General features: G+C 37.2%; 1 protein-coding gene across 1 annotated transcript; it reads left to right on the forward strand.

The window, feature by feature from the left end:
- Positions 1-27,523, forward strand: LOC117406105 (GRIP and coiled-coil domain-containing protein 2-like). Its single transcript, XM_034009920.3, has 23 exons — positions 1-182; positions 2,443-2,499; positions 5,943-6,027; positions 6,550-6,617; positions 7,151-7,255; positions 7,502-10,498; positions 11,414-11,474; positions 12,030-12,130; positions 12,434-12,532; positions 12,908-13,027; positions 14,856-15,020; positions 15,346-15,450; positions 16,151-16,313; positions 17,429-17,529; positions 17,652-17,729; positions 17,920-18,057; positions 19,589-19,710; positions 20,022-20,198; positions 20,770-20,987; positions 22,520-22,714; positions 22,920-23,059; positions 24,829-25,030; positions 26,091-27,523. The coding sequence occupies exons 1-23, from the start codon at positions 177-179 to the stop codon at positions 26,165-26,167; spliced, it is 5,580 nt and encodes a 1,859-aa protein (XP_033865811.2). The 5' UTR covers positions 1-176; the 3' UTR covers positions 26,168-27,523.
- The last annotated feature ends 275 nt before the right edge of the window (positions 27,524-27,798 follow it).

Below are 27,798 nucleotides of genomic sequence, written 5' to 3' on the forward strand. Positions count from 1 at the left end.
GACGTCTTTATCAACACGACATACGAAGACGGAAGCAACACGAGAAATAGAGATCTCTGTCTGGTGCTGTTGTTTAGCTGCAGAAAGGGTTTAACATAACAGAAGTTTGCTTTTATAATATCTCAACGTTGTTATATTTAACAGGTCAGCACTGTGAAATATAAAGCTGTGCAGCTATGGAGGTGAGTAGAATTATTGTTATTGCAAATGATCTTGAAACTACCACTGAATCAAGCGGGCAATAGTGTATACGGAATATATTGATATGTATATAGAAGCTCATGATAATATTGATAATGTTGTATTTCTAGTGATTGGTTGTTTCCTATTATTGTATTTGTCAGATGGGTGTCCAGTCAGATACTTTTTTTTCATCTGGTCTCTACTAATACAATAAATTGTCGCTACTCTAAGTTATATTATTATTCAGGAAATGCAATAGCATCCCCCCCCCCCCCAACTATTGAACTACTTTATCCGTTTGCAGCTTTCCTTTGAAACTTTATTAGCCAGTAAACCAGTAAAATACACCACACGTTGCACACCCCAAACACAAACACGGATCCATCTCAGGTATAACTCGACTGAAACTTATGGAACATCCTGTCTCTTCCTTAGCTGGAGTTCTACTTTAAGTAATTGAGATGTGCCCCGTTGGCAATTGTGTCCTGTTCTTCACACTGAGACTGAGATCACAGGACAGTGTTCAGTAAACCATAACACCTCAGATCTGACTGTTTTTACTGTGAAAATCTTATCAAAACAAATCATGGATAATAAAACCACCATTAGTTTAAAAAATAAGTTAGATTTCCAGTATATAATGGCTCTTTATTTTTGAGTTCTCCTGTAATTTAGGAGCACAGTGAGAGTGACTGGCTGATTAAATAAAGTTGCCCTTGGGAGTACTGCAGCAGTAAGCAGCCTTTGGCAAATTTAACAAACCAGTCATTCAAGAAAATCCAGAGGCAAGGCATGGCTCCATGGACAACATGCAGGCTGCAGAAGAAACAAGGCTGTGTGTATGCCTCTGTGTAAACCACAGGTCCCAGAGATAAAATATACTGTAGCCTATACAGTATACTTAAACAAAGTCAAGCTTTGTTTTCTAAAAAGCTGGATACATTACTTTTTTTGATGCTAGAAATCAAAAAATGACTTCAGTCTTGCAATATGTTTTGAATAACATGGGTCTGCTTTAAATCTGGTACTGTTGTCCTCTGCATTCATTTTAGGATTTATTGGGGGGGTTTTTTTGGCCTCTTGCCTGCATAAAAATTGCACTTTTGACAATCTTTCTCTCGCTCCCTCTGTCAGTGCAAATAGAATCTCATCCAGTCATATATAAGCCCAATACTGTCTGGGTCAGGTGTGAAGTGGATAGCCTAAGCTATTTGATTGTCACTGATCTGCAGTTCCAATAATGATTTTAAATGGAAACGCCTTTAATTATTACCAACATTAATGTCATTGTAGCTTACAAAAGAGTTCCATAAAATGCCTCCAACATGCACATAGGTCTGAGATGTGCAGTTTTGAAAGAAACACATGTCATAACAAAGATGAAAGTTGTATTTTCATTACACAACATTACATCTGGTACTACACTATCATGTTAAAGAAAACTCTCTTTGGAAGCCAGGCTTTTGACTGTCTTGTACTTACTGGGTCATTTCACTTGGAGTGTGAAATTGTCCCCATCCCTTCACTGGCATCTTTTCTGTCAAAATAACCAATCAACTGCTTCACCTGTTAATTGGCATACTTTCAGCCAGTAGCATGATTTGACCCAGAAGACACTGCTGAAGTGAAATGATACAGGGAGTACAAGTGCAAACAGATAACAAGTACACAAGACCCTTCTGTAGTGTTTGTCTGCCCCAACCCTTAAATCTCAGAGGTACCCAATTTAATTTGTTCAATGTTGTATAAACATGCTGAATTTATCTTGAACTTGACCTCAGACCTGCAGTATGCTAGTCATGTGACCTTTTAGCAATCTACAGTATTTTCTTTATGTTTGGCACATTGCCGAACTCTATGATTCTCTCACTGCAGTTATTTTATAAATGGTACGAATTAATCATTTCACTGCCACAGTGTTTTAACTTCTGGACGTATCAAGCATATAGACCACACACTTTTAAATAACCTCTTCACATTTGGTACATTGCTGTGTCATATAATCTATAATTAAATTTTGCAACCACTACAATTTTATTCACATTTTACTTTATGTTTACAAACCAAAGATCAGACACCATTCCTCTATATTACTGGCACAGGAATGCTTATTACGTATTTCTAGTTCAGTTTAGCTATAAATAAACCATACAAGCTTACTGTTGCTTGTATGAAAACTTAATTATAACAACCATTAATACTCTACCTTCTAAAATTTACAAAATCACAATAAAGCTTATTCTATTTTGTGTTGAACAGGATAATAATCCAGACTCTGCGGCCTCCCCAGCAACTCCAGGGACAGGAAAATCAAAGGTAAATGTGAAGTTTATCCAACCAGGTCTGCATAGGCTGTGGCTGGAATGAAGCACCATAGGCTACAGTCAGTGGTGGGTAGTGGGGATAATGTGTGAACTTTTACCATAATTGGCATGCATGAACACCATATTCACAGCTGTATTGTTGGATCTGAACAGTTAATGTTGTTTTGAATATTTATGTTATGCTTGTTTTTAGGTGTTGTTCAGTGTTTATTTAATGTAATTTTTGAAAATGTTCTGTTAAGAGTGAACCTTCCAAAATACACATTCCCTGTCAGAAGAAAGCAACATTTTTTGCAAAAATGGACATTATTATTATTATTATTATTATTTATTTCTTAGCCGACGCCCTTATCCAGAGCGACTTACAATTGTTACAAGATATCACATTATTTTTACATACAATTACTCATTAATACAGTTGGGTTTTTACTGAAGCAATCTAGGTAAAGCACCTTGCTCAAGGGTACAGCAGCAGTGTCCCCCAACTGGGATTGAACCCACGACCCTCCGATCAAGAGTTCAGAGCCCTAACCACTACTCCACACTGCTGCCCATTGCTGAATCCAACTCTTTTTAGGCATTTCATTAATCTAAAATTGAAAGTTAAATCTTGATTTGCAAAGTTTGCTTTCAAAGGCCACTTTTTATTTACTCTTCTTTAACATATCGTTGCACTAGACGCTACTGTATGTGGGATGATTACGAATGATGGACAATTGTTGACACAATGAGAAAGCTCAGTGCTCAGCTAGCTCTTCCATTTCATGCTAGACATGCAAGTGAGGACACATGTTGTGTTTAGACTGGTATTATCACATTACATACATTTCAGCCACATTCAAGAAAAGCCTTCCTTTTATTACCATATTAATAGTATAATACAGAAACCTAGTCTCCCAATTTTTTTTCTCAAGACCAGAGAACACCAGTGCAGGTTAGCTTGTATTGGCAGAAGCCAAATGATATGGAGGTTTTACAGAATACATGTTCTTATGACACTGGATAGAATAACACGACTAATCACCAGCAAAGTAAGTGGGTCCCTGCTGCAAAAAAGCTATTAATGTCCTGCCGCTTTTCACATAGCAGGTGATTTACAGCCTATCCAAGAAGCTACTTTATTTTATTGGTAACGTGCCAGTGGTAAGGTCTATTGCATACAATATATCTGATTTAACTGTGATATCTTAGATTGAAAAGCTTGAATAATCAGAGTATGGTCACTTTATTACCCCCTCCCCCACTCAGGATGCATATCCCCAGCAACAAGGATATAGTTCTACTTGGGTGTATGCATGTCACACTTCAGTGTTTTAAATGTGATGAAATATGGTTAATAAATTGTTTAGTACCAATTGTCAAGAGTATATAAGGAGATCATGACGTAAGGTTGATAAGTTGTCACTTTCATGCCAATATGTATCACCACAAATGTCTTGAATTTGTTTTTGTTTTTAAGCATTTGCTCTAGTTTGTTCACATACTTGTGGTAAAGTGATATGTGAACTGTACCATATTATAAGGAAATGTTTTTTTTTTTCCATCAACGACCATCTTAAAATAATCTACATGTAACATAATGTCGGTTGTAAAAAATATATACAGTACTGTGCAAAAGTTTTAGGCAGGTGTGAAAAAATGCTGTAAAGTAAGAATGCTTTCAAAAATAGACATGTTAATAGTTTATATTTATCAATTCACAAAATGCAAAGTGAGTGAACAGAAGAAAAATCTACATCAAATCAGTATTTGGTGTGACCACCCTTTGCCTTCAAAACAGCATCAGTTCTTCTAGGTACACTTGCACACAGTTTTTGAAGGAACTCGGCAGGTAGGTTGGCCCAAACATCTTGGAGAACTAACCACAGTTCTTCTGTGGATTTAGGCAGCCTCAGTTGCTTCTCTCTCTTCATGTAATCCCAGACAGACTCGATGATGTTGAGATCAGGGCTCTGTGGGGGCCATACCATCACTTCCAGGACTCCTTGTTCTTCTTTATGCTGAAGATAGTTCTTAATGACTTTCGCTGTATGTTTGGGGTCGTTGTCATGCTGCAGAATAAATTTGGGGCCAATCAGATGCCTCCCTGATGGTATTGCATGATGGATAAGTATCTGCCTGTACTTCTCAGCATTGAGGAGACCATTAATTGTGACCAAATCCCCAACTCCATTTGCAGAAATGCAGCCCCAAACTTGCAAGGAACCTCCACCATGCTTCACTGTTGCCTGCAGACACTCATTTGTGTACCGCTCTCCAGCCCTTCGGCGAACAAACTGCCTTCTGCTACAGCCAAATATTTCAAATTTTGACTCATCAGTCCAGAGCACCTGCTGCGATTTTTCTGCACCCCAGTTCCTGTGTTTTCGTGCATAGTTGAGTCGCTTGGCCTTGTTTCCACGTTGGAGGTGTGGCTTTTTGGCCGCAAGTCTTCCATGAAGGCCACTTCTGACCAGACTTCTCCGGACAGTAGATGGGTGTACCAGGGTCCCACTGTTTTCTGCCAATTCTGAGCTGATGGCACTGCTGAACATCTTCCGATTGCGAAGGGAAGTAAGCATGATGTGTCTTTCATCTGTTGCAGTAAGTTTCCTTGGCCGACCACTGCGTCTACGGTCCTCAACGTTGCCCGTTTCTTTGTGCTTCTTCAAAAGAGCTTGGACAGCACATCTGGAAACCCCTGTCTGCCTTGAAATTTCTGCCTGGGAGAGACCTTGCTGATGCAGTATAACTACCTTGTGTCTTGTTGCTGTGCTCAGTCTTGCCATGGTGTATGACTTTTGACAGTAAACTGTCTTCAGCAACCTCACCTTGTTAGCTGAGTTTGGCTGTTCCTCACCCAGTTTTATTCCTCCTACACAGCTGTTTCTGTTTCAGTTAATGATTGTGTTTCAACCTACATATTGAATTGATGATCATTAGCACCTGTTTGGTATAATTGTTTAATCATACACCTGACTATATGCCTACAAAATCCCTGACTTTGTGCAAGTGTACCTAGAAGAATTGATGCTGTTTTGAAGGCAAAGGGTGGTCACACCAAATATGGATTTGATTTAGATTTTTCTTCTGTTCACTCACTTTGCATTTAGTTAATTGATAAATATAATCTATTAACATGTCTATTTTTGAAAGCATTCTTACTTTACAGCATTTTTTCACACCTGCCTAAAACTTTTGCACAGTACTGTATATTAGATTTTTTTTTTTCCTTTTTGTTGATTTAACCAAGTAGGACTACCACTAAAATATGGAAATATTTGACATATTATTACACTGGGGGAAGGTGCCAGATTAGTGATCAGGATTATTGCCACAATATTCATGTACTCTTTTATGTCATGATATGAAATGACTGGATACCTATTTGGAGGGATCCTGACACATCAGCTGAATCTTTCATGATAACCCTTTCCCTCTTTTGTTTTGACACAGTTGGATACTTTGTCTAAGGAGGACCTCATCAAGTTCACAAAAAAGCAGATGGTTGTTTTGCAGAAGGTGAAAGCAAGATGTGCAGGTAATGGTTAGCTGGTAACGACTGGCGTGGAGGCTCAGCACATTGTGCAAGTGTGTTAACCCAGGGTCGACATGTGATCTCCCCATTTTTACAACATGCATAATTTAGTACAGTGGTATTAAAGGAATTGCAGTAAAACAAGGAAACAAAAGAGATACCCTTAGCTTTTGACCCAGTTCACCATTTTACCATAGAATAAAACAACTTAGTTTACTAGCGTGTTGTAGTTTCTCCAGTGTTTATGGTTATGCAAATATAAATGTTAATGGTGTTTTTCCCAATAGAGTGTATGGAAGTCTAGATAATTGCTTATCCAATTGCAGTGAGGATTTACCACACTAGGTATCAAAATATGTCAATATGCGTACATTTCTCACTCTTCTGTTTTTACATGTACAAAGTGTGGATGTTTTCATGATACTGAGAACTCGAATTACGGCTATATGTTGTTAACAGACTGTGTTTTCCCTCCCTCTCTGAGCATTTGTGCTTTAAGAATTGTTAACCTGTTTTGTCTTTAAGATTTGGAACAAGAAGTTGAAAAACTTGAAAAGAAGTCAAGTGGTGGAGCAGATGAGGCTATAATTCAGGTATGTTTTATATATTTTTTACAGTTATAAACATTACAACAAAAAAATAGTATACTTTGCACTTCTGTTGTTTATTTTGATATGTAATGTCTTTTATACCAGTATAGTCTTTTGTGATGTTGTTGGCCTACATAAATTGCTGAACGCCGGTTCAAAAAGACCAAATGGCAAAACTACTATCCCACTTTATAATGAGGCAGCTGATCAGAGATCTTTAGTATGCAGTTCTGTCAGAAACCGTCAGAATAATTTCAAGCTTAGCTTCAGATATTCTGTTTTCATCTTAAGAGATCTGCAACAGGTTTTAAGGCCTTTATTTTGTGGGTGATAAGGGGGTTGTTTAGTAACTACATTTCAGAATAGAATGCTTAAAGAAAGTTGCTCAGCACCGACTTTGAGAAAGCCCATACCATACCCGCTATTCTGTTTTCAGCCTGCTAAAGTTTGTTGCTGTGTTAAATCAGGCACAGGTATAATGGAGCCTCAGGAAAGTGAAGGCCTGTATTAAATGTTTGTGTCCTTTTTGTAAACAGGAACTGACGGAAAGGATGGATGCAGTACTTCTAGAAAAGGCTGAGACTCAACAGAGATTAGTATTACTTCGAAAAGAAAATGAAAAGGCAAAGCAAGAGGCAAAGGTAATACTGTACATTTAGATTATTTTTTGTATTTTTTTATATACATTTTTGTGCACCTTTTTATGTTATGGTTTTGGCTAACAATCCTAAATAATGAAGAAAAAAATGTTTGCGTTGGATCCTGTCACAGAACGTATTTTGTAGCAAAAAAAAGTCATGTGTTTTGTCAATTTCTATATGTTTGTGGTGTATACTGTAAGTGTTAAGCACAAAAGCACTGGGTGACTTCTGTATTTCCATTTTTAGGATGCATTGGATAAAGTAACAGAACTTCAGAAGCAGTTTGACCTGTCTAATGTTAAGCACCTAAAGAAAATTGAAGATGTAAAACATGAATTAGAGACTGTTCATTCAAAACATAAAGAAGAGGCTGCAGATTTTCAAAAACTTTTGAAGGAGTCCAGCAAAAAAGAACAAATGCTTACTGCTGAATTCAGGCAGCAGCTTGGCCATCAAAATGAAGTAAAAGAGTTAAAAGAACAGTTCAAACTAGTCCGGCAGAAATATGAGGATCAGCTGTCTAGCCTGCAGCAGCAGTTGATCTCTTCTGAAGAAGAAAAGAGAAGAGAGACAACAATGTTGAAAGAAATCCAAGAAGCCGCAATAGCAGAGTGCCAGAAGGAAATCGAAAGCCTTCGTGGAGAGCTCTTGAAAATAAGGATAGCCCACCAGGAAGAAGTAAAAGAGCTTGTGGATCAGCTTGAATCGGCAGCTTTGGAGCATGAGCAAGAGAGGTATAGACTGCTTCAAATGAACGAAGACCTGTCAGAGCAGCTAGATCAGAAAGAAAACAGCCTTCAGGACGTGGAAGAAGAGGAGGAAACTGGCATAGAGTGGGTTAAAAAACATTCCGAGCCTTTGGTTTCTGTGGAGCAAGGTGAAGATGAGGTCATCAACCTGAAACGCATGTTAAAGGATTTGCAATCCCAGCATAGTATCCTACAGGATGAGCTGACATACCTGAGTAACGTGAAGACAGGGTTAGAGTTGGAACTCCAACAAGCCAAGGATGAGTTCCTTCATGAAAAAGAAGAACTGGAGTTTAATATTAATGAGCTACAACTGTGCAAAGAAGACAACGATAGCATTGCCACAAAATGTAAATCCGATCTCCAAACCACTAACGATCACTGGGAGATGGCACTAAACCAGCATGTGCAGGAATTACAAGCTCTGAAGCAACGACATCAGAAGGAGATTGTGGCACTGGAACAAACTTTGCTTTCCACTGCTGAGAAGGAAAAAGGAAAGGCGCTTTTGGAAATCCAGAATCTAAAGGAAGAGTGTGAGAAGCTCTCTGTAGAGAAGGATGAGGCAGTTGACAGTTATGAGAAAACAATGGAGATCTTAAGGAATGTGCAGTCTGAGTTAGGTGATACAACAGGACATTTTGTGAAACAATACAATGCAATGAAGGAAAGTAATGCTGCTGAAATCCATGAGCTGCAACAAAAACTAAGAGTTGCCTTCAATGAGAAGGATAAACTCCTTGAGAGAATCAACATCCTGGAGTCAGAGGCAAGGCCCCAACAAGACACCTCTGAAAGTGACTGGGAGAACAAAAAACAGGAACTATTGTCTATCCTGCATCATAAAGACACTGCTTTACGTGAGCTGGAGGAAAGGTTAGCAGCTTTGAACTTAGAGAAGGATGATATCCTGGCAGCATTAAAGCATTCTGAAGTAGAGGTGGAAAAGCTTAGAGACACATGTTCTACAGAGAAAGCACAATGTGTTGAATTTCAGCAGAACCTTACCAAGGACAAAACTCAGATAAAGGCACTAGAGGAAGAACTGATGAACCTAAAGAAAGAAAGAGACCATTTGCAAGAAGAGCTTCATCTCGTCAGGTCGGATAGAGACAGTCTGTCCAAGTTTAAAGATGAAATTGGGGATCTGGAGAAATCTTCGCAGGCTGTGTCAGAAGAAAAAGAGAGACTAAGAAACAATTTTGAAGAGAAGCTGCAACAGTTAACTGAATTGCAGCATCGGTTGGTAGACCTTACCAAGGACAAAGCACAGTTACAACAGAGACTTGATGAAGCAGAAGTGCAACTGGGAACCACTTTTGCAGATAAAGAGAATATTACCCACCAGCTAAAAAGTCTGGAGAGTAAACTAACAGTGACTTGTTTGGAGAAGGAACAGAAGTGTTCTGATCTGAAAGCACTAGAGGAAGATCTGACTAACCTTAAGAATGAAAGGGACCATTTGCAGGAAGAGCTTAATCTAGCCAGGTCTGATAGTAATAATCTTTACAAGCTTAAAGGTGAAACTAGGGATCTGGAGAAGTCTTTACATGCTGTGTCGCAAGAGAAAGAGAGGCTGAGAAAAGACCTTGAAGAGAAGCAACAACAGTTAACTGACTTTCAGCATAGATTGGAATACCTTGCCAAGGACAACACACAGTTACAGCAGAGACTGGATGAAGCAGAAATCCAAACGGGAGCTAATGCTGCAGAAAAGGAGAGCATCAGCCACCAGCTAGAAATCCTGGAGAATAAAGTAGCAGCATTATGTTTGGAGAAGGAACAGAAGTGTTCTGATCTGAAAGCACTAGAGGAAGATCTGACTAACCTTAAGAAAGAAAGAGATGAAACTGGAAATCTGGAGAAGTCTTTCCAGGCTGTTTCAGAAGAGAAAGAGAGGCTCAGGAAAGACCTTGAAGAGAAGCAACAACAGTTAGCTGAGGTAAGGGTTCACGTTTTCAACTATCTGCAACAAGAAGCAGGCATTGAAGTGTTTTCAAATAACGACCAAGAAGTAGAAGACATTTCTGTCCTGGTCCAGAAGCTGTGGGATAAGGTTATGGAAGGAAAACGCAGTGCGTTGCTGCAAAGTGATGAACGAATTGCACAGCTGCAAGGTGATATTGAAAGTCTAAGAGAGGAAGGCAGACTTCAGGAGGTTGAGCTTCGGTCATTTAATGATGACTTATCAAAAGAGAGGACCCTGCTGAAGGAAAACCTTGAAGAGGTTCTCTCGGACAAAGAGGGATTACAGAGGGACCTGTTAGAAATGAAAACCAGGAATGAGAAGATGAGGGTTGAAAATGAAGCTCTTCTGGCCCAAATTGAGGCTGTGTCTGAAAAGCTAAAGGAAATTGAAAAAGAAAAGAATGATGAGATAGATCAAACTGTTCAGCAAGTGGTGGGAGATGATGAAAGAGAAAAACTCCTACGCTTGCTGGCAGAAAAAGAATCTGAGTTGTCCAATCTGCAGGGAGAGATTGTATCTTTACAGGTTTGTATATTTAATATTGTTAATATCCATATATCCAAATAATTTAATAGACGTGCAGGTCTTTAAAGAAATTGATCAGGGCTCAATATACTGTAGTGTACCGTTAATGGAGCTCTAACCAATGCTTAAAATCTATTTGCTTGCTTTTTATTAAATTATTAACATGCTCACCGATTCATTTTCTGTTGTGATGAATATCTTTTGGTTATTCACTTTTTTTCATTCACAATTTGCAAATATTACAGATACATTGTTATAGTTAAAATTCAGCATCCTGATACCTGTGCAGTATGTCAAATGGTGTGACACTGACATTAGAGTAATTCTGACCCAGCAGCAGTTGCAACTTTTCAGCCCTAGCTCTGTATTTGAAAACTCTGTCCATCCAGAATTAAAGTTATGCTACTTGTTCTAATAGGAAGTTCATTTGAAAGCATGGTTCCTCTGAAGAGCACCGTTTAATTTCATTAAGAGAAACGGGTGCTGACTTAAACGTTGGCACCTCCCACAAGAAAATAAACTCAATCACCATAGTAGATGGACAATGTCTGCTTGGTAGGATTTGATCACAGCAGGCTGCCAAATCAGTATAAAATTGATACAATGCAGCAACAACATTTGACTGGTTACTAATTGAGCAGTCCTAGGGCACATGTCTGAGCTTTCTACATGTTGACAATAGCTGTAGGCACACATCTCTGTACATGGCACAGCATTTATCAAAGTGTGGCATATATTGTTTTAGAATAGGGTGCTAAATTTTAAAGCAATTGTTATTGCAGCTGGAGCCATCATTGGTCACAAGTGTACAACACCAACTGTGTAAATAGTAAGAATATATTTTGTTAATGTTATGTTATGAGTGGCTTTTTGTATTCCAGCCATTTACCAATTTTATTTATGTTTTCAATGTAGGAGTCTAAACAGAATTCTTCTCCAGCTGAAGAGGTTATAAGAGAGCTAACTGACAAAATAGGTAATGTTTCACACTAAACTATTGGTTGCTTAGTAAAACCGCTGAACTTGGATGACAGATTTTTGACAAGTATTTAGATGAGCAAGGGATTTTGACATTTCTGTGCACAAAGCATCATTGTTACTGGCACATTTGATACCTGATAGTCAAATTTAAAACTCTTTGATGTCTTGGGATGACGTACTTGCACTAAAGGCTACATTTATATATAGTTTATTTTAAGTTTAAAGATTTCTAATAATGGGAACTATTTATCTTTCAGCAAAAAGTGGAATGTGCACTTTTGTGAAAGGACAAAAAAAAGATGTTAATCTTACACAAGAAGTAGCCCAAAAAGTTAATGTTTTTCACTGGATCAGAGGTATTAAAAACAGGAGGGATCCACAACAATATTTGTTCAAATATTACACATTAAAACAAAATATTTGGATACTGTGATACATTTCAACAGGGTTACACTTGATTGTGACTACATTGATTTGTTTTACTAGTTTTGTAAACCAAAAAAAAAAATGGACACATTTATATTCTTAAATGTGTTTTTAACTGATCCAGGTAATCTGGAAAAGGAACACAAAGAAAAACACGAGAAGATGAACAAGATCAAAGCTGTGGCGGTGAAGGCAAAAAAGGAGCTGGATACGACTAGAAAAGAGGTGGCAGAGCATTCCAGGATGTTATATATTCCATTTAACACTTTCTTACCTTTGAAACAGGATTTTAAAATATGTCATTTAAAAAAAAAATGAAGCATTTACCTGGAATCACTGAAACCTTGCTCCACCATTGGTAGTTGGAACAAGTTAATACCATATTATTACATGGTTATGTATGCCTTATAATCTAATGTGCCACTGAATACGTATTTACCTTTTCATGGCAGATATTATTTCTTCTATATATCTTATTTATATGGCAGTGAAACACCTTGTTTAAAACTCTTTTTTTTTTAATAAAAGGTTCAGGCCTTGAAGGAAGAACTGGAGCTGGTGAAAACCGAGAGGGAGCGTCTATCTGGCTCTGTAAAGGATGTAATTCAAGCAGCCGAAAGCTACGAGGTACTGGTTCCATGCAGTGTGCGATACTGAGTGAGGATTACAATAAAGAGAGCCGTACAAAGTGTTTTTGAGAAGATTATTTCACTTTTTACACCATTTTCAGTGGTAATTCATGGCATGGAGAGGATTCTCATTTCTATCTCAATTGTACTGCATGTGTATGATGAGAATTATGTTACTGCTATCGAGTGAGATGGCTCTGTCACTTTCAAAATACTTTCTTTATGTCTGAGATGCAACTTGAGAATATGTGCATCCTGTACCCCCAAGGAACCACTTTGGATTGTTAAAACAGGGCAGTTTGTTCAGTGTGTCACAAGTGAAAGTCTAGCCGTCTGACAATTCTGTTTTTATTTGTTTATTTTTAATTTCTAGAATCTCTTAGCCGAATATGACAAGCAGACTGAACAACTCGACTTGGAAAAGGAACGAGGAGATAATTGTGATCGTCAGATTGGAGAGCTTACAAAGCATCTGCAGGCTGCAGTCCTACAGGTATGGTGTGCCTCTTCTCTTTGAAAAAGAAACAGCTTCTTCCCTCTCGTGAACTAGTAACAACATTGATTTGCATTCTTCACATAGAAAATTGATTTTCTCAATCAGACAGTCCCTTCTTCATAATATGTAGTCTGCCAGGGTAATGAGAGAGAGTGTCAAAATGGTCTCTTGCCATCTGCTGTATTTCTTCATTACAGGCCACCTCTGAGATTTAATAAGTTCCTTTTACTTAAGTTTGCCGACAGGAATATCCCCCAAGAGAACCACAGGCACAGATGGAACTCGCAGCAAATGGACCAGCGACAATTCACTTCTTATTCTTATTGTATTTATTTTACTTGAAGATTTCAAAATAAAAATGCATTTGTTATAACTGAAAGTAGCAAGAAGTAATCAAAGAAAAGGCATAAGTGCAAATACTTTAGATAACATGCATTTTCACATACAGAGGTGCTCAAATTTGTTGGTACCCCTCCACAAAAAACGAAGAATGCACAATTTTCTCTGAAATAACTTGAAACTGACAAAAGTAATTGGCATCCACCATTGTTTATTCCATATTTAATAGAAATCAGACTTTGCTTTTGATTTTTTATTCAACATAATATTGTAAATAAGAAAACAAATGAAAATGGCATGGACAAAAATGATGGGACCGCTAACCTAATATTTTGTTGCACAACCTTTAGGGGCAATCACTGCAATCAAACGTTTTCTCTAGCTCTCAATGAGACTTCTGCACCTGTTAACAGGTAGTTTGGCCCACTCTTCCTGAGCAAACTGCTCCAGCTGTCTCAGGTTTGATGGGTGCCTTCTCCAGACTGCAAGTTTCAGCTCTTTCCATAGATGTTCGATAGGATTCAGATCAGGACTCATAGAAGGCCACTTCAGAATAGTCCAATGTTTTGTTCTTATCCATTCTTGGGTGCTTTTAGCTGTGTGTTTGGGTCATTATCCTGTTGGAGGACCCATGACCTGCGACTGAGACAGAGCTTTCTGACACTGGGCAGTACGTTTCACTCCAGAATGCCTTGATAGTCTTGAGATTTCATTGTGCCCTGCACAGATTCAAGGCACCCTGTGCCAGGCGCAGCAAAGCAGCCCCAAAACATAACCGAGCCTCCTCCATGTTTCACTAGCTGTGACCTTTTCAAAGATTTGTTAATTACTAATTATTATTAACAATTGATTTTTTATTTACACTTTTGCCCATTTGCATGCTTGGTTCCTTCACAACAGTTTAGGGAAGGTGCTGTACTTGATTACACCCTGTCTAGTGTATAATTAGAGAAAAGACTACAGTGTCTACAGTGCTGTCTGTCCTTTTACTATTACTCTCTATTCACTATATTTTTATTTCAGTACATAGTGACCCTTACTGGTAATGACTGTGCACAATTTTCTGCCAGTTGTCTGTTTTTCCTCCTCCACTCATCCCATTAATCACACACTTGTCTTAGTCACTGCTAAAGACAGTGAGCCTCCCCCTCGGAGTACACTCTCAAATTAGCTCACTTCATTTAATTGAAGGAGATCGAAGAATTCAACCCTGTGACCTTCTCTGTTAAAGGCTTAGCAACATGGTGCGCAGCAGGGGGTTCACAGAAATAATTTAATGCAGCTGTTTTAAAGCCATTCATATTTTTATTTGGGGGGGGGGGGGGGGGTAGCTAAAACTCAATACAGTAGAATCCTTCTACAACAACCACCCACTGTCAGTTTTGTATGATTATTTTTTGTCATGTTATTGAGCCATGTTTTATAGAATTGGTTGTTTTTTTTTGTCTGTCCCAGATCTCATACATGTGTTTTGTTTGATTCACAGAAAGACCAGTTGATCTCTGAAAAGGAAGATCAGTTGACATGCCTTGAAACCCTGCAGATGAATGTTAAGCAGCTGGAGGCTCAGATTGTAGAACTGCAGAAGGGCAAATCAGCAGTGGAAAAGGAACTAGAAGGAGAAAAACTTCTGAAGGAGCGCAAGATAAAGGTAGCAATTATTCATAGGCAGCAACAGTTGCAAACAGCTACTTCAGATATGTTCCCACAAAACATATTCTGCTTTTACCTATTTTACGTTTATTTTATAATACTTTATTTATTTTTATTTAGTTTCTGAAGATTGCCTCACAAGAAACAATTCCATAAATACCACAGAATTCCAGAATGTTTAATTATGTAACAATGCAGATGAGGGTTCTAAGGCTTTTTACTGTATTATAATTCTTACAAATCAGAACCAATGTTTGTTTTACTAGCAGGGAGACAGGTTATCATTTTTGTTTTGTTTTTCTGTAAAAAAAATCTATTCATAGGACCACAGTATGTCTTTAAAAGAAATAGAAGATCTTCAAAGACACCTTCAGAAGCAGAATCAGCAACTCCAGCAAGCTGTACAAGAACTGGAACTATTGAGAAAGGTATCCAAATTGACAAACAGCCAGATGGATAATAAACACTAGGGTCACATTCACAAAGCGTTTACCCCCCAGTGCTTGGTTTGCTCCATTATTTTGTTGGAAAAACAAAATAATGTTACAGAACTAGCAAGAAATAACTATTGTATATTAAAATTTACCCCCTGAGCTTTTTTTCTATAGCCCTTAGCCTTTATGTTTTGATACATTTTTACCATATCACTTATTTATCTACAGTGGTGTTGAAACACAAGTCCTTGTAGATTTGTGACACTAGAAACTGGACTACAAATAACTGAAATCATGCAGATCCATCCAATGAAAAACACAACTTTCAGTCATTACCAGCCAAGGGCTTAATGTAAGGTGTGACCTCAGGGTAAACCACCTCTCATATCATAACCAATTCACAGACCCTAGTACATACATATGTATTACAAAAGGTCAGCGTTATTAAATTGTAATGATTGAACCACTTGTATACAAGATGTAAGCTGCCTTAAATGAATCATCCAGGAAATATGTTTAACAGAAGATAGTCTTGTTTTTTTTTTGTATTTGCATGTTTCGTCAAGCCATTTTTAATTTGGTTTATACTTTAAAGCAGTTTTTAAGCAAATTAAATAATCAAAAGCATGCATAACAAATATTCAGGACTACTTCCCATCACTATCATTAGAGCTTAACGAGAGTTTATTTACAGGATGCTCAGCAAAGCTCATTGATGGATATGGAGATGGCTGATTATGAACGACTGGTGAAGGAATTAAACCAGAATATCTCTGACAAAGAAAGCAGGATTGAGGAGTATGAGGGGGAGATTAAAATACAAAAACAGAGACAGGAAACACTGCAGGAGGAGATATGTAAGTTACATGTTTCAGACTCCCTAGAATTTTAGCCTAGTCTTTTTACCCAAGCCAGTGATTCCACAGGATGCTTATGGCAGGATGTAGCAGACAGGGATCAGTCATCTACTCCCTCAGTCGTCAGTAATGCTTGCACAGTCAGTTAATCTAAATATATCTTAATAATCCATATCCAATATGTGTGTAATCCATAAGATATTATGTAATCAAGCCAATTAAGACACAATGTAAGTCTGTATGAGGTTTTAATTACTATTCTTTTACTGACCTAAATTGCTGAAAATATATTAATATGTCATGTTCAGTGACTCAAAAAAGTATTCACTTGTCCCTGCTGGTTTGTATTGCGTGAGGGTTGGACATTTGTTGGCTGTTTTAACTCGCTTAGACCAACTGCTTAATGGGGACCTATCTTGGCAGTCCCCATTGCAGAAAGCTATTTTTTTGAGTAAAATATTGAACAAAAATCCCACTCCTTCTGCGCTGGTAAGAAATGGATAGCCTTTTGGGTGACGCTGCATGTTTGGGATGTCTTGCTTTTTAAAAGAGGATTGTTTATTCAAGGATGCCAAGATATTAAGTAAACAAGACATTTGAAGGAAATGAATAGGTAAGAAATGACTCAAACCCCAAATCACTCATCATTCTTAAAAGATGTATAACTTTTTGGGGTTCAACTAATCTGCGAGACAGGTGGCTCATTTACATTTATCTATATTGAAAGAGAGGACAATTGGTAAAAGAAGTTTCTGAGTGGGGTAAACTGGGCAACAAATGTTCCAAACCCCAAGCATCACAATCAGCAGGGGTGGTTGAATACTTTTTTGAACCACTGTAGTTGTAATTTCACTTAAAATTAGAAAAGCAACACCAGCAACACAAATTAATGTTATAGAAAAATATATGGATATTATTTTGAGTTTTAGATATGGCTTGTTTTATTTGGTTGCACATGTTTTATAAGAACAGCTTGGAGATATTGGAGAGAAAAATGTAGTTAATAGTAAGAAAATGTGGTGTGGTGTGGTACCCCCTAAAATTATTTTATGAATTGAAGCAACATCATCTTAAAATGCTTTTGTTTGCTTCTTTTTTGTTGACATATTATTTAGCATCCATGAAGTCATGTCTGGATCAGACCGAGGATAAAAACACGAAGATAAAACAGCTGCTGGTTAAAACAAAGAAGGAGCTAGCCGATACAAAAAAGATTGTGAGTAATCGCTGCACCAAGTTGTGCGGAAACCAGTTCATACGGAGTGTGTTATTTTAAATCAATAGTGACATTCAAAATGAATCTCATTCCAGAAGCAACTGTCCTTATTCTTTTCATAGGAAGCAAACCAGCTCGCTATTCAGTCATCATTGAAAGGGGAACTGGAGGCAAGCCAGCAGCAACTGGAAGACTACAAGGTACAATCTTAAATAGAAGCCTGGTGTATTTAAGATTCTCACCTTAGTTATATAAGTATTCTTAATCCCTTTGACTTGATTTAATTAATCAAACTCTGTTTACTTTATCAAATGCTTGGTCAGCTTTTGGTTGTTTTAAATTCTGCTTCATTTATTTTCACTTAAGCTGGGTATGACTTGTGGTTTTCAGATCCAGTGTGCCGATCTCACAGCAGAGAGACACAAGCTGCAGGAACAGCTGAGATCAATGAGCGATCAGCTCCAGCGTGCAAAAAGTGCATTTCAACAGAAAATTGCAACACTGCAAGAGGAATGCACCGCTGCTAAGGTACACTGCTGCAGAACACCCCCTGTTCTTATTGTCACATTCATATACCGGTAGATAAAATTCCATTTTGTATTCAAAATTGGTTTCATCTTTTTTTTTTTTGTTACAAAGGAACATAGCTGGATATTAGGGCTTATGAATAGCAAATATTGATTTTCCATTTTGTAGTGGGCTAACTGACAACAGCTAAATGATTTAAACAAAACTTAATTATAAAGTGACATTTTGACTGATTTTCTTCCAAGGCCTAATGGGTGGTGATAAATTGTGTAGCTTGCCCCAACAGAAACAATAGCATTTGATGTGTTTCCTACTTTTGGTCTATTATAGTTAAGGCTGTATTTTCTTCACAGTTATCCTGGATTTAGCAGTTTCTGTGAAATGTATCCATTGCTGTGTAATATGTAGTTCCCAGTGAAAATCTCAATTTCTGAAAGAATAGTGTATATATACTTTTTTATGACTTCGATTTCTTTAAAATGTCTTCAGAAAAAGACACCAGCTGCATCAAAGATCAGAAATACTTCTGCTAAAGATCGCTCTATCCAGTACAAGAAGGGGACATTTCATGTGTCTATTATTATTTTTACTTTTATTTATGTTTTTTATTTTGTTTTATAATTAACTAATAGTGCAAATAGAATGTCTTTTAAAAGGTGGATATAAACTAAATTATTCTGCAATTTAGCATTTACTGTTTTTCAGGTAAGCATTGAAATATTTAAGAACATTTGTTGTGTAATAACTCTAGAGAAAATGATCGATTTTGAATGTGACAACGCTATTTTTTCTGCTTTAACAAATATTATGTTTAATCGGAAAATATCTTGAAAATAAGAAATTTTTTACAGTGAAAAAAATCCAGACCTAATTTAGACGTTTATAGTAATGAATTATATTGTTAGGTTGGATTCATATGAAATTACGGTTATGTAGCAAACATCTGTGCCTCTTGGATATAAAACAGATTACTTTTCTTTATTGAAGGTTTTTTTTGGTTTTGATTAGGGAGTATTTTGTTGAGAAAAAATAACATATTCATCTATTGACCCACTTGTAACATTAACATACAATGAAAAGAGGTCTGTAAAAAAAAAAAAAAAAAATCTGATTATTAAATAGACCCCATTATGATTTTTGTAATTTTGTGTTAGTTTTAAATTGTTTAATTAATATGAATGTACTTATGAAAGGTGGGGAGCAATAGCATACAGTCAACCTGAGCCTCCCTTACAATACAATGAAAAGAGGTCTGTAAAAAAAAAAAATCTGATTATTAAATAGACCCCATTATGATTTTTGTAATTTTGTGTTAGTTTTAAATTGTTTAATTAATATGAATGTACTTATGAAAGGTGGAGAGCCTCCCTTTCTCTCCTGCCATTTACTCGGAGACTGCTAACTATGTGGTGATATCTGAGCTGTGAACTAATATCTAGGAGCTAGTTTGAGAACATTTGTAACACTGAGTTAGGCAGGATTATATGCACACATAACTGCATATATAACTGTTTTTGTTTTATTATTGCAGGCAGAACAGGTTTCAACTGCCTCAGAGTTTGAAAGCTATAAAGTACGTGTACACAATGTTTTAAAGCAACAAAAGAACAAGTCTGCATCTCAGAATGAAAAAGATGCAGCTACACAGGAGAGGTAAGACTACAATGTATGTATTGCTGTTGCCATAGCGAGGGACAGAAACTTATTTTTCATACAATACATTCATTTTTAGATATACAGTATTTACCAAAAAGTCCTAATTCCATGGATTTTCAAAAGGGTGCTTGAACAACCTTTTCTAATTATCCCGTTACCTTCTGAAATATGTATTTGGTTTGTTTCTTAATATTGTTACTAATGTAAATAGTTGTGTTGTATTTATTGTCAGTTTAAACATGACGTTTTTACATATACTGTATAGCGTGTGCTGTGTTAAGGGAATCTTTGTTTTCTCTGCCCTCTAGAGAATGTATGGAAAGGATGATGGACCAGCTGAAAGCCAAGCTCCAGGAGACCCAGCACAGCCTACAGGCGAACATGAACGAGCTGCAGGCCTTGCAGTCTGAGCACGACACTCTCCTCGAGCGACACAATAAGATGCTGCAGGAAACTGTAGCCAAGGAGGCAGAACTCGGGGACAAGTATGACTTTAAATTCAACAGCAGCAGTTCTGCACAAATACTGGTAGTGTCTGCCCTGCTGCAGAACTAATAAAAACAGGGACACCAAGGAAATATTAGTGATGCTGATATGAGGATGGAATTATAAGTTCTCTTTTGCCTAACTAAATATGAGTAGGCAGATCCAAGCTGTTGCCACACCTACAGCATCCTAAGCTTGAGTTTGAAGGTAGTTCTATTAAAATTGTAATTATTTTGTGGGGCCAATTTTAATTAAAGCTCACAAGAAAACCTGGAATGGCTTGGAACCTGGACAATTGTTAACTTCGGAATCCTTTGCAGATCTGATAAAACATGGGGGTTACATAGTTATGGTCAAGCACAACCTCTCTAGACCTTTTTAACTAGGTGCCGATAGTCAGTTGGGATTGGTAACTTTTAACACTGAAGTCCAGTAAAAAAATAATTACACAGTATCTTTGTCTGTAAGGCATGCCAAATTGGCATTGATTTTCAGTGTACGTTGTAGAAATAGTTTTTAGCTGTTCAACAATTAAAAGCATATTAAGACCCCCCTCCTCTTATGATTTAGGCTCCGCTCAATACAGTCTGAGAACATGGTGCTGAAGTCGGAGCACGCCCAGACCCTGAGTCAGCTAACCGACCAGAACGAGGCTCTTCGGAACAGCTTCCGGGAGCAAGTGCGCCACCTGCAGGAGGATCACAGAAAGACTGTGGAGACGCTGCAGCAACAGGTCAGCAGGGTGGAGGCCCAGCTCTTCCAGCTCCAGAAGGAGGCAAGCACAACAAGTAAGTGTCATTTAAACCTAAAACAAAAAAGGTGCTGGAACTCCCTTTAGTTTGCTGGGCAACTGTAGTTCTAAAACACGGAGACCTGACAATTATACTTGACTGACACTTTTGAAACCACGTGTCTGTACCAACAATGGTATAGTACGTGGGCACAAATACACACAAAGTGTCCAAAAATAAAAAATAAATCGGTAAAACAAAACACAGTCTGCTCGGCACTGCTCCCACTAAAAGGGGAGTCCCGCTGTTGGAACCTTCTTCTCTGTACTATGTTGGGATTTGAAAATCCCCCAAACTGTTCTCCTATTCAAAGTACAAAAATCAAGACCCCAGTTCCCTGTACGGTGGTTGGGTAGTTGTCTTGATTACTCGCAGGTAGATTAAAAAATGCCGTTTTGCAGTTCATTATTCTCTGGCTCTTCATCCTTGAAGGTATGTCAGCAGCCCCCTTTTATAGCAAGACGCTCTGTTGAGACACACCCACTGGCTCGTCAGGGATCTACAGCTGGGCAATCCACAGCTGCCATTTCCTATAAACACACGCAGCCGCCAACACATCTTTACAAAGGGTCTGGCATCTTTTAGTTTCTTTTCTTTTTTATATTTTTCAAAAACAAAGTAAAAAAACAACCAAAATACCAAAAATACACTATTTGCATGTGGTGGGCCTCAGACCTACCACAGTGGTATATTACACTACAGTGCCTTCATGTGTTTAAATTGTAGAATTGCAACCTACAATAATATATTTCCTCTTAAAGTAGCTTTAAATTTAATTGAATGTAGTGTGTGTGTGTGTGTGTGTGTGTGTGTGTTTTTTTTTACAATGTCCTTGGTTGTTTTATGATACTTGCAGTCTCTCTTAGTAGTTCTGGGTTACATAACTTCAATATTGACCTTACCTGGTTTTGAGCTTAATTTGAGTTTTCCTTGACAATCCAAACCACCTCACATTGATCAAACCTCTTTTGTCACTTTACTTGAATGACATGATTAAGTCTGTTCAATGATTAAGGCAACTCAAAGCCAGGTAAGGACAGCTATAGAGAAAAAGTAAGAAGACTCAGTATTGGAGCAACAGAACCCAGAACCACTTCGAATGACTACTTGCATTCATCATGAAAAGTAATAGAAAATAACTGCTTTATCTTTGTTGTCATGTCATACTCCTGTGATATTTGCATTCATAAGAAATACAAATATATATCCTTAAATAGATGGAAAAGTTAAAAGTATAGAAGTAAAAAAACTATAACATTTTCTGTTGTACTTTTAATTAGATTAGAGAATGTTATAATTTTATTTATTACATTAACTAATTTAAGTGACTGCATTTGATTGTCCCAGAATTTAACTAACATTTGCTGATGAGCCAAGTATTATGTATTGTTTTATAGATAAAAAACACATCTCAAATCTATCTCAGTCATATACTGTACATCAGAGCTGTTGTTTTTTTAAAATCTCTGTGTTAAATGTGTATTATGCTGATTCGATGTGTGTTGTCTTTGCTTGTGATTTTAATCCAGGTCCTGTTCCAGTTCAGCAAACGAGGAAGATATTGCAAGAGCGGAAGAACGCAGATCTTCTGCTGTTTGACTTGCAATCAATGGCTAGAGAGGAGGGAGAAGGAATGGAAACAACTGAGACTGAGTCAGTGTCCTCCTCTGGCACCCACATCCCTTCACTGGAACTACTTCTGAACTCTCCTGAACCAAAGATGGGTAAGTACATTTTTTTTTAATGTGTAAACAACCTGCAGTAAATGTTTTTAAAAAAATACTGTATATAATAAACAAGTTAGGTTGAGTGAAAACAACCTCTTTGGACATGTTTTTCTTTGGAGTACACAACATTCGTAAAAACATATGGATAAAAAAAAGAGGGGAAAAATACACCACCACCTTTTTAATTTGACATATTTTTCAGAGCCTCTAGTGTGGCAAGCTGAGCCAACCAAAGAGGAATTGGCACAGGAATTAAACACAGCAACCAAGAGTATTGAACACATGAATGGGCTGCTCCATGACACAGAAGCCACCAATGCTATCCTAATGGAACAGATCACGGTAAGTGAACAAAACCGTGACTTCAGTGGCTGTATACAACTGCAAAGACACATATTATCCATTAGAAGATACACCATGTTTAAAACAAACCATTGTTTGTTTTTTTACTTATAGGGTATATTTGTCTACCAGAAGTATATCATAATTTTTTTTTCTGATTTCTGATTGTTAATGACCTTCTTCTACTTAACCACTTCAACTCCAGATGTAAAAATGAAACCCCTTCCCAGGTACCAGATTTTGAAAAAAATAATAATGTTTTCAAACCTGTAATTGCTATAAAATGTTAACATATGATGAATAAAACACAAATACATGACTTAAACTGTGTTTTTCATCAACCCTTTATGCTGCTGTGTACTACATACCCATATTCAATATAGAGATAAAAACGTTTTATTTATTTATTTATTTTAACAATGAAAACAAAAACGCTGCTAATAACAATAATAACAACAATAATCAGTAAACAGGAATTATCAAATAAAAATCAAACAACATCAAAACGTGTGCCAGTATCGACTTGTGCCATTTATTGAAATGTTCAATACAACAGAACCCGGGGCTGCCTTCGCAACCACTGCACATTTTTCTTTTGTCTTTTCTTTTGTTTTCGTTTTCGTAGCAGACCCTGTACCTTTTTTACGGTGTCTGCTTCGGAGGGATAGTCACAAATGCGTGTACACAGCTACTTTGTGCAGGCATTGTGATGGATCTGCCTGCCGCATTGCCTGTACCCAGTGCTGTGTTTTGATTAGTATTACTGTCGCTGGTATCGAAATCCTCCGAACCAACTTCACTCCCGTTGCTCATTATAGAAAGACCAAGTACGTTGCCATGTTTAGCTTTCGCTAAAAACTATATAAACTATAACTAAACAAGTAAAACTAATAATATAAAAAAATCAAAAAATAATAATTTAAAACACTATATATATACTTGTAAAAGCTGAATGGCTTCCTGCAATATATCTCGGCCTTTTAAACGCCCACAGCTAGACTGGAATCGCTACATGACACGCAATTGGATAAAAATGTCACCTGACCCTCCCCCAACTTTCATTGCACATTCCACAGTACTAGCACTGATTTAGAGAATGAAACCTGAAACGCTAGACTGAGAAACCGATCATAGAATAGAATGGGAAACTAGACGTACGCAGGTACGGCATGGTACTGTAAGTGGGTTTTCAATTGACGTACATGCGTACGTCATGGTGTTGAAGTGGTTAAAGGATTATAGAACACAATGCAGTATTTACAATAAATGCATGGATTTGCTGCAATACAATATACCTTTGTTATCCATATTCTACCAATACATTTTTCAGCATAAATCGTCTCATTGTAGTTTGTTATTAATTGATTGAGGGTGTTTGAATAAAAAATGCAAGTGCATTAATTGGGATTCTTTTCCACTTGTTCAGGATGTACTGTAAGTCAGGGGTTCCCAAACTGTGCAGAGGCCCACCTTTTTTCAGATAAAGTTTATTTAATGTGTTATAGGTTGAAACATGTTTTTAATGACATTTTTCATAAGTGCTAATGGTGGGCTGCAGTGCCTAATGCAGCTGAACAGGTGGGCCTCAGGTAAACCAAAAAGTTTGGGAACCCCTGCTGTAGGTCATGGCACTGATACGTGTGATGTGTTGTTCATATCGGTATGTTATTGACTTGCTTGCTTAGTTGCCTTCTACTGAGTTTATTAGTCAGCTTATGTGGCGTGATTCTGTGAACCCTGTTACAAAGTGTTGCTGTAATGTACTGTAGCTTCTGAAGAGCGAGGTGAGAAGACTGGAGAGGAACCAGGAGCGAGAGAAGTCAGTAGCTAATCTGGAGTACCTGAAGAACGTCCTGCTGCAGTTTATATTCCTGAAGTCAGGCAGCGAGAGACAGGCCCTCCTCCCGGTAATCCACACCATGTTGCAGCTCAGCCCAGAGGAGAGGAGTAAACTGTCCGCAATAGCACAAGGTAAGCAGTGACCTTCTGTGGGGTTTTCATTTGCAGAATGGCATTAAGGGGGATCTAATAACTGCAACTGCTAATCTTGTATGGGTTTAAAACCTTCTGGTCCAATCTGAAAATTTTTGGCCAATTTACAAGAAATGTTGATTCCTTTGCCACCATATCTTTAGGAAGGTTACATATACAGTAGCTTGCTGATAATAATGCAGTTCCCAACAGTTGTTCAAGCTAGTAAAATAGTTGATACAGGTTTTCACCTTTTGCTTAGACAAGGCAAGCATTATAGCCCCATTTTATGGACGATCATTGTTTTTTTTGTTTTAAGCAAGACTTAATTTTGACAAGCCGTGGTATAATTAAGCCAACACACCGGGGTAATTGTCTCCCTATTATTATTATTATTATTATTATTATTATTATTATTATTTAGTCATTTACCAGATGCTTTTATCCAAAGCGATTTAGAGACTTGGGGGTGAACTATACATTGCAACTGCTGCTGCAGAGTCATTTACTATAGGACCTCGGTTTTACGTCTCATCCAAAGGACGGAACACAAGGGGTTAAGTGACTTGCACAGGGTCACGCACAGTGAGTCAGTGGCTGGGATTGAACCTGGAACCTCCTGGTAACAAGCCCCTTTCTTTAAGCACTGGACCACCAAGCCTCGAGCAACCCTCTTTACACTGTGTACAGAATCATTGGATACACTATACGTGACTCTGCAGATACTAGTCTGTTTGTCTGCTCGTAGAATTTGAACCACTGATATATTAACATTGTAACACTCTTAGATGAGATGTCCAAGTGGTGCAGTGGAAGAATGTCCACATACAAGACAATGGTCATCATCCTGCCACCACAATAAGTGAATTGAGTTCTCTTGGTTTAAGTCACAGCTCACAAGTTAACGATGACAACTAGCACCCAAATAAAAAATAATCAGATTTGAAAAACATAATCCAACATCAAGCATTGCTTTGTAAAGTGATATGAGATTCTTCCAAGCATAAAAAGCTTTAAATGGAAATATTGTCATTGCTGTAAAGAAAATCTTTTATTTAAGGTGAAGAAGAAGCAGTCGTGGCCTCCAGATCATCCGGCTGGACTTCATATCTTCACAGCTGGTCAGGAATAAGATGAGAAACTAAACAAGCTGGGAACCCCTATACATTCCAAGACTACAATAAAGAAGAGTGCATCTCCAATTGAATTGTGCTTTTTTAACATTCAAGTTTTGTTGCTTTTGCTTTTTTGTCTTTTGTGATAAATTTGGATGGAATATTTCCTTTTTTTTTTTTTTTTTTTTTTTTTTTTACTTTTTACTTTTTTCCTAAAAATATGTAGATCTCAGAGTGTGTGATACTATTTCTACACAACATATAATGAGTAACATTTGAAGTCCCTGGATTGTGATTCTTAGTGAAGGCCGTGCACTGCTGATTCATGGTAGAATTACACTGACTTTTACAATATATACTTTATTTTAATTTATTACAAAATACATTGTTAAATAGTGTTGCCTGAGGACTCTCTTTGCTTCTTTGTCAAGAATTGTCTTTAAAAACTTGGTGGCTAGTGTTGTAGTTTAATTTAATTAGTGAAGTTAAAACGTTTTATGACTAAGGGCTGTTTATATTAAATTTAGCAACTTGGCAGTTTTAGTAAGTTGTTTGTTTGTTTTTAACAAATTGCTTCACAAGCTGCTAAAATCCTCAGTTGAAAGAAGAAAATTGTAGAAAAGTTTTATAAATTTATCCTTATGTATATTTAAAAAGAAAAAATCCAATGATTTCCTTTTGAAGTTCTCTGCTAAAGTGCTGCATTGCTGCTTATCCTTTTCAAGATCATAAAGAAGGCTTTAAATTATAAATATGTGCAATATGTACATAAAGTTCTTAGATAGGCAACTATAATAGTTAATGCTCCCAAACAAAACAAGCTCAAATATAAAATAGACTGCAAACAGGTGAACGTATTTTTTATTAATATTATTTATGGATTGGTGATTAAACACTATTAAGCATTGTCCTATGTATTATGACTCTAAAAATGATTCACTTTAATAAGTAACTCATGGGGGTGTTCATTACTTGATTTATCTTTTTTGACAGTCCTTTGAGTCCAGAAACGTGGAATGTTCAGTCTTTTACAGTTCTCAGTTGTTAATGCTTACTGAAACTGTTAATAAATAAACTAAGTGCAAGCTACAGTACCTGTCCAGATTGTATATGTATAAATCGTGGTGGTGGAGTACATGTCAATAAGTCATTAAGTGTAGTGACGCAAAACACTGGGAAATAAATTACCATTCATGTGGTGTTTAATCTTGTATCTACTATGGTTAGTATGATGTGCTTATGTTTGAACACCTTTTTTTCCCCCCCACACAGGCAAGTTGTATCCTATAAAGCAGAAAGAGATGAAGCTACCTTTTAGTATATTGCTGTTGTAAAAGACAAAATAAATAAATAAATAAATAAAAATACAAACAGTTGGTCTAACAAGATAAATATGCAACTGTATCTATCTGTGTCGTAAATAAGCAAAAGTTGATTGATTTGCCATTTTTAAGCTGTGCCTTGCAACCCGACGTGTCTGAGGCTGGCCTGGGTAGATTCCAGTCTCATGAGTTACAGGTGAACACCTGTTGGGAGTAGTTGTTTCTATTGCTTAAATCTAGAGAGATTTTAAAAGTGATTGTAGCTAACAAAATAACTTCCATCATTTTACAGGCCATGCACATCCATTCACTGTATACAGCTATGGCCAAA

This window comes from Acipenser ruthenus, chromosome 9 (assembly GCF_902713425.1).
Source record: "Acipenser ruthenus chromosome 9, fAciRut3.2 maternal haplotype, whole genome shotgun sequence".
Classification (NCBI taxonomy): Eukaryota; Metazoa; Chordata; class Actinopteri; order Acipenseriformes; family Acipenseridae; genus Acipenser; species Acipenser ruthenus.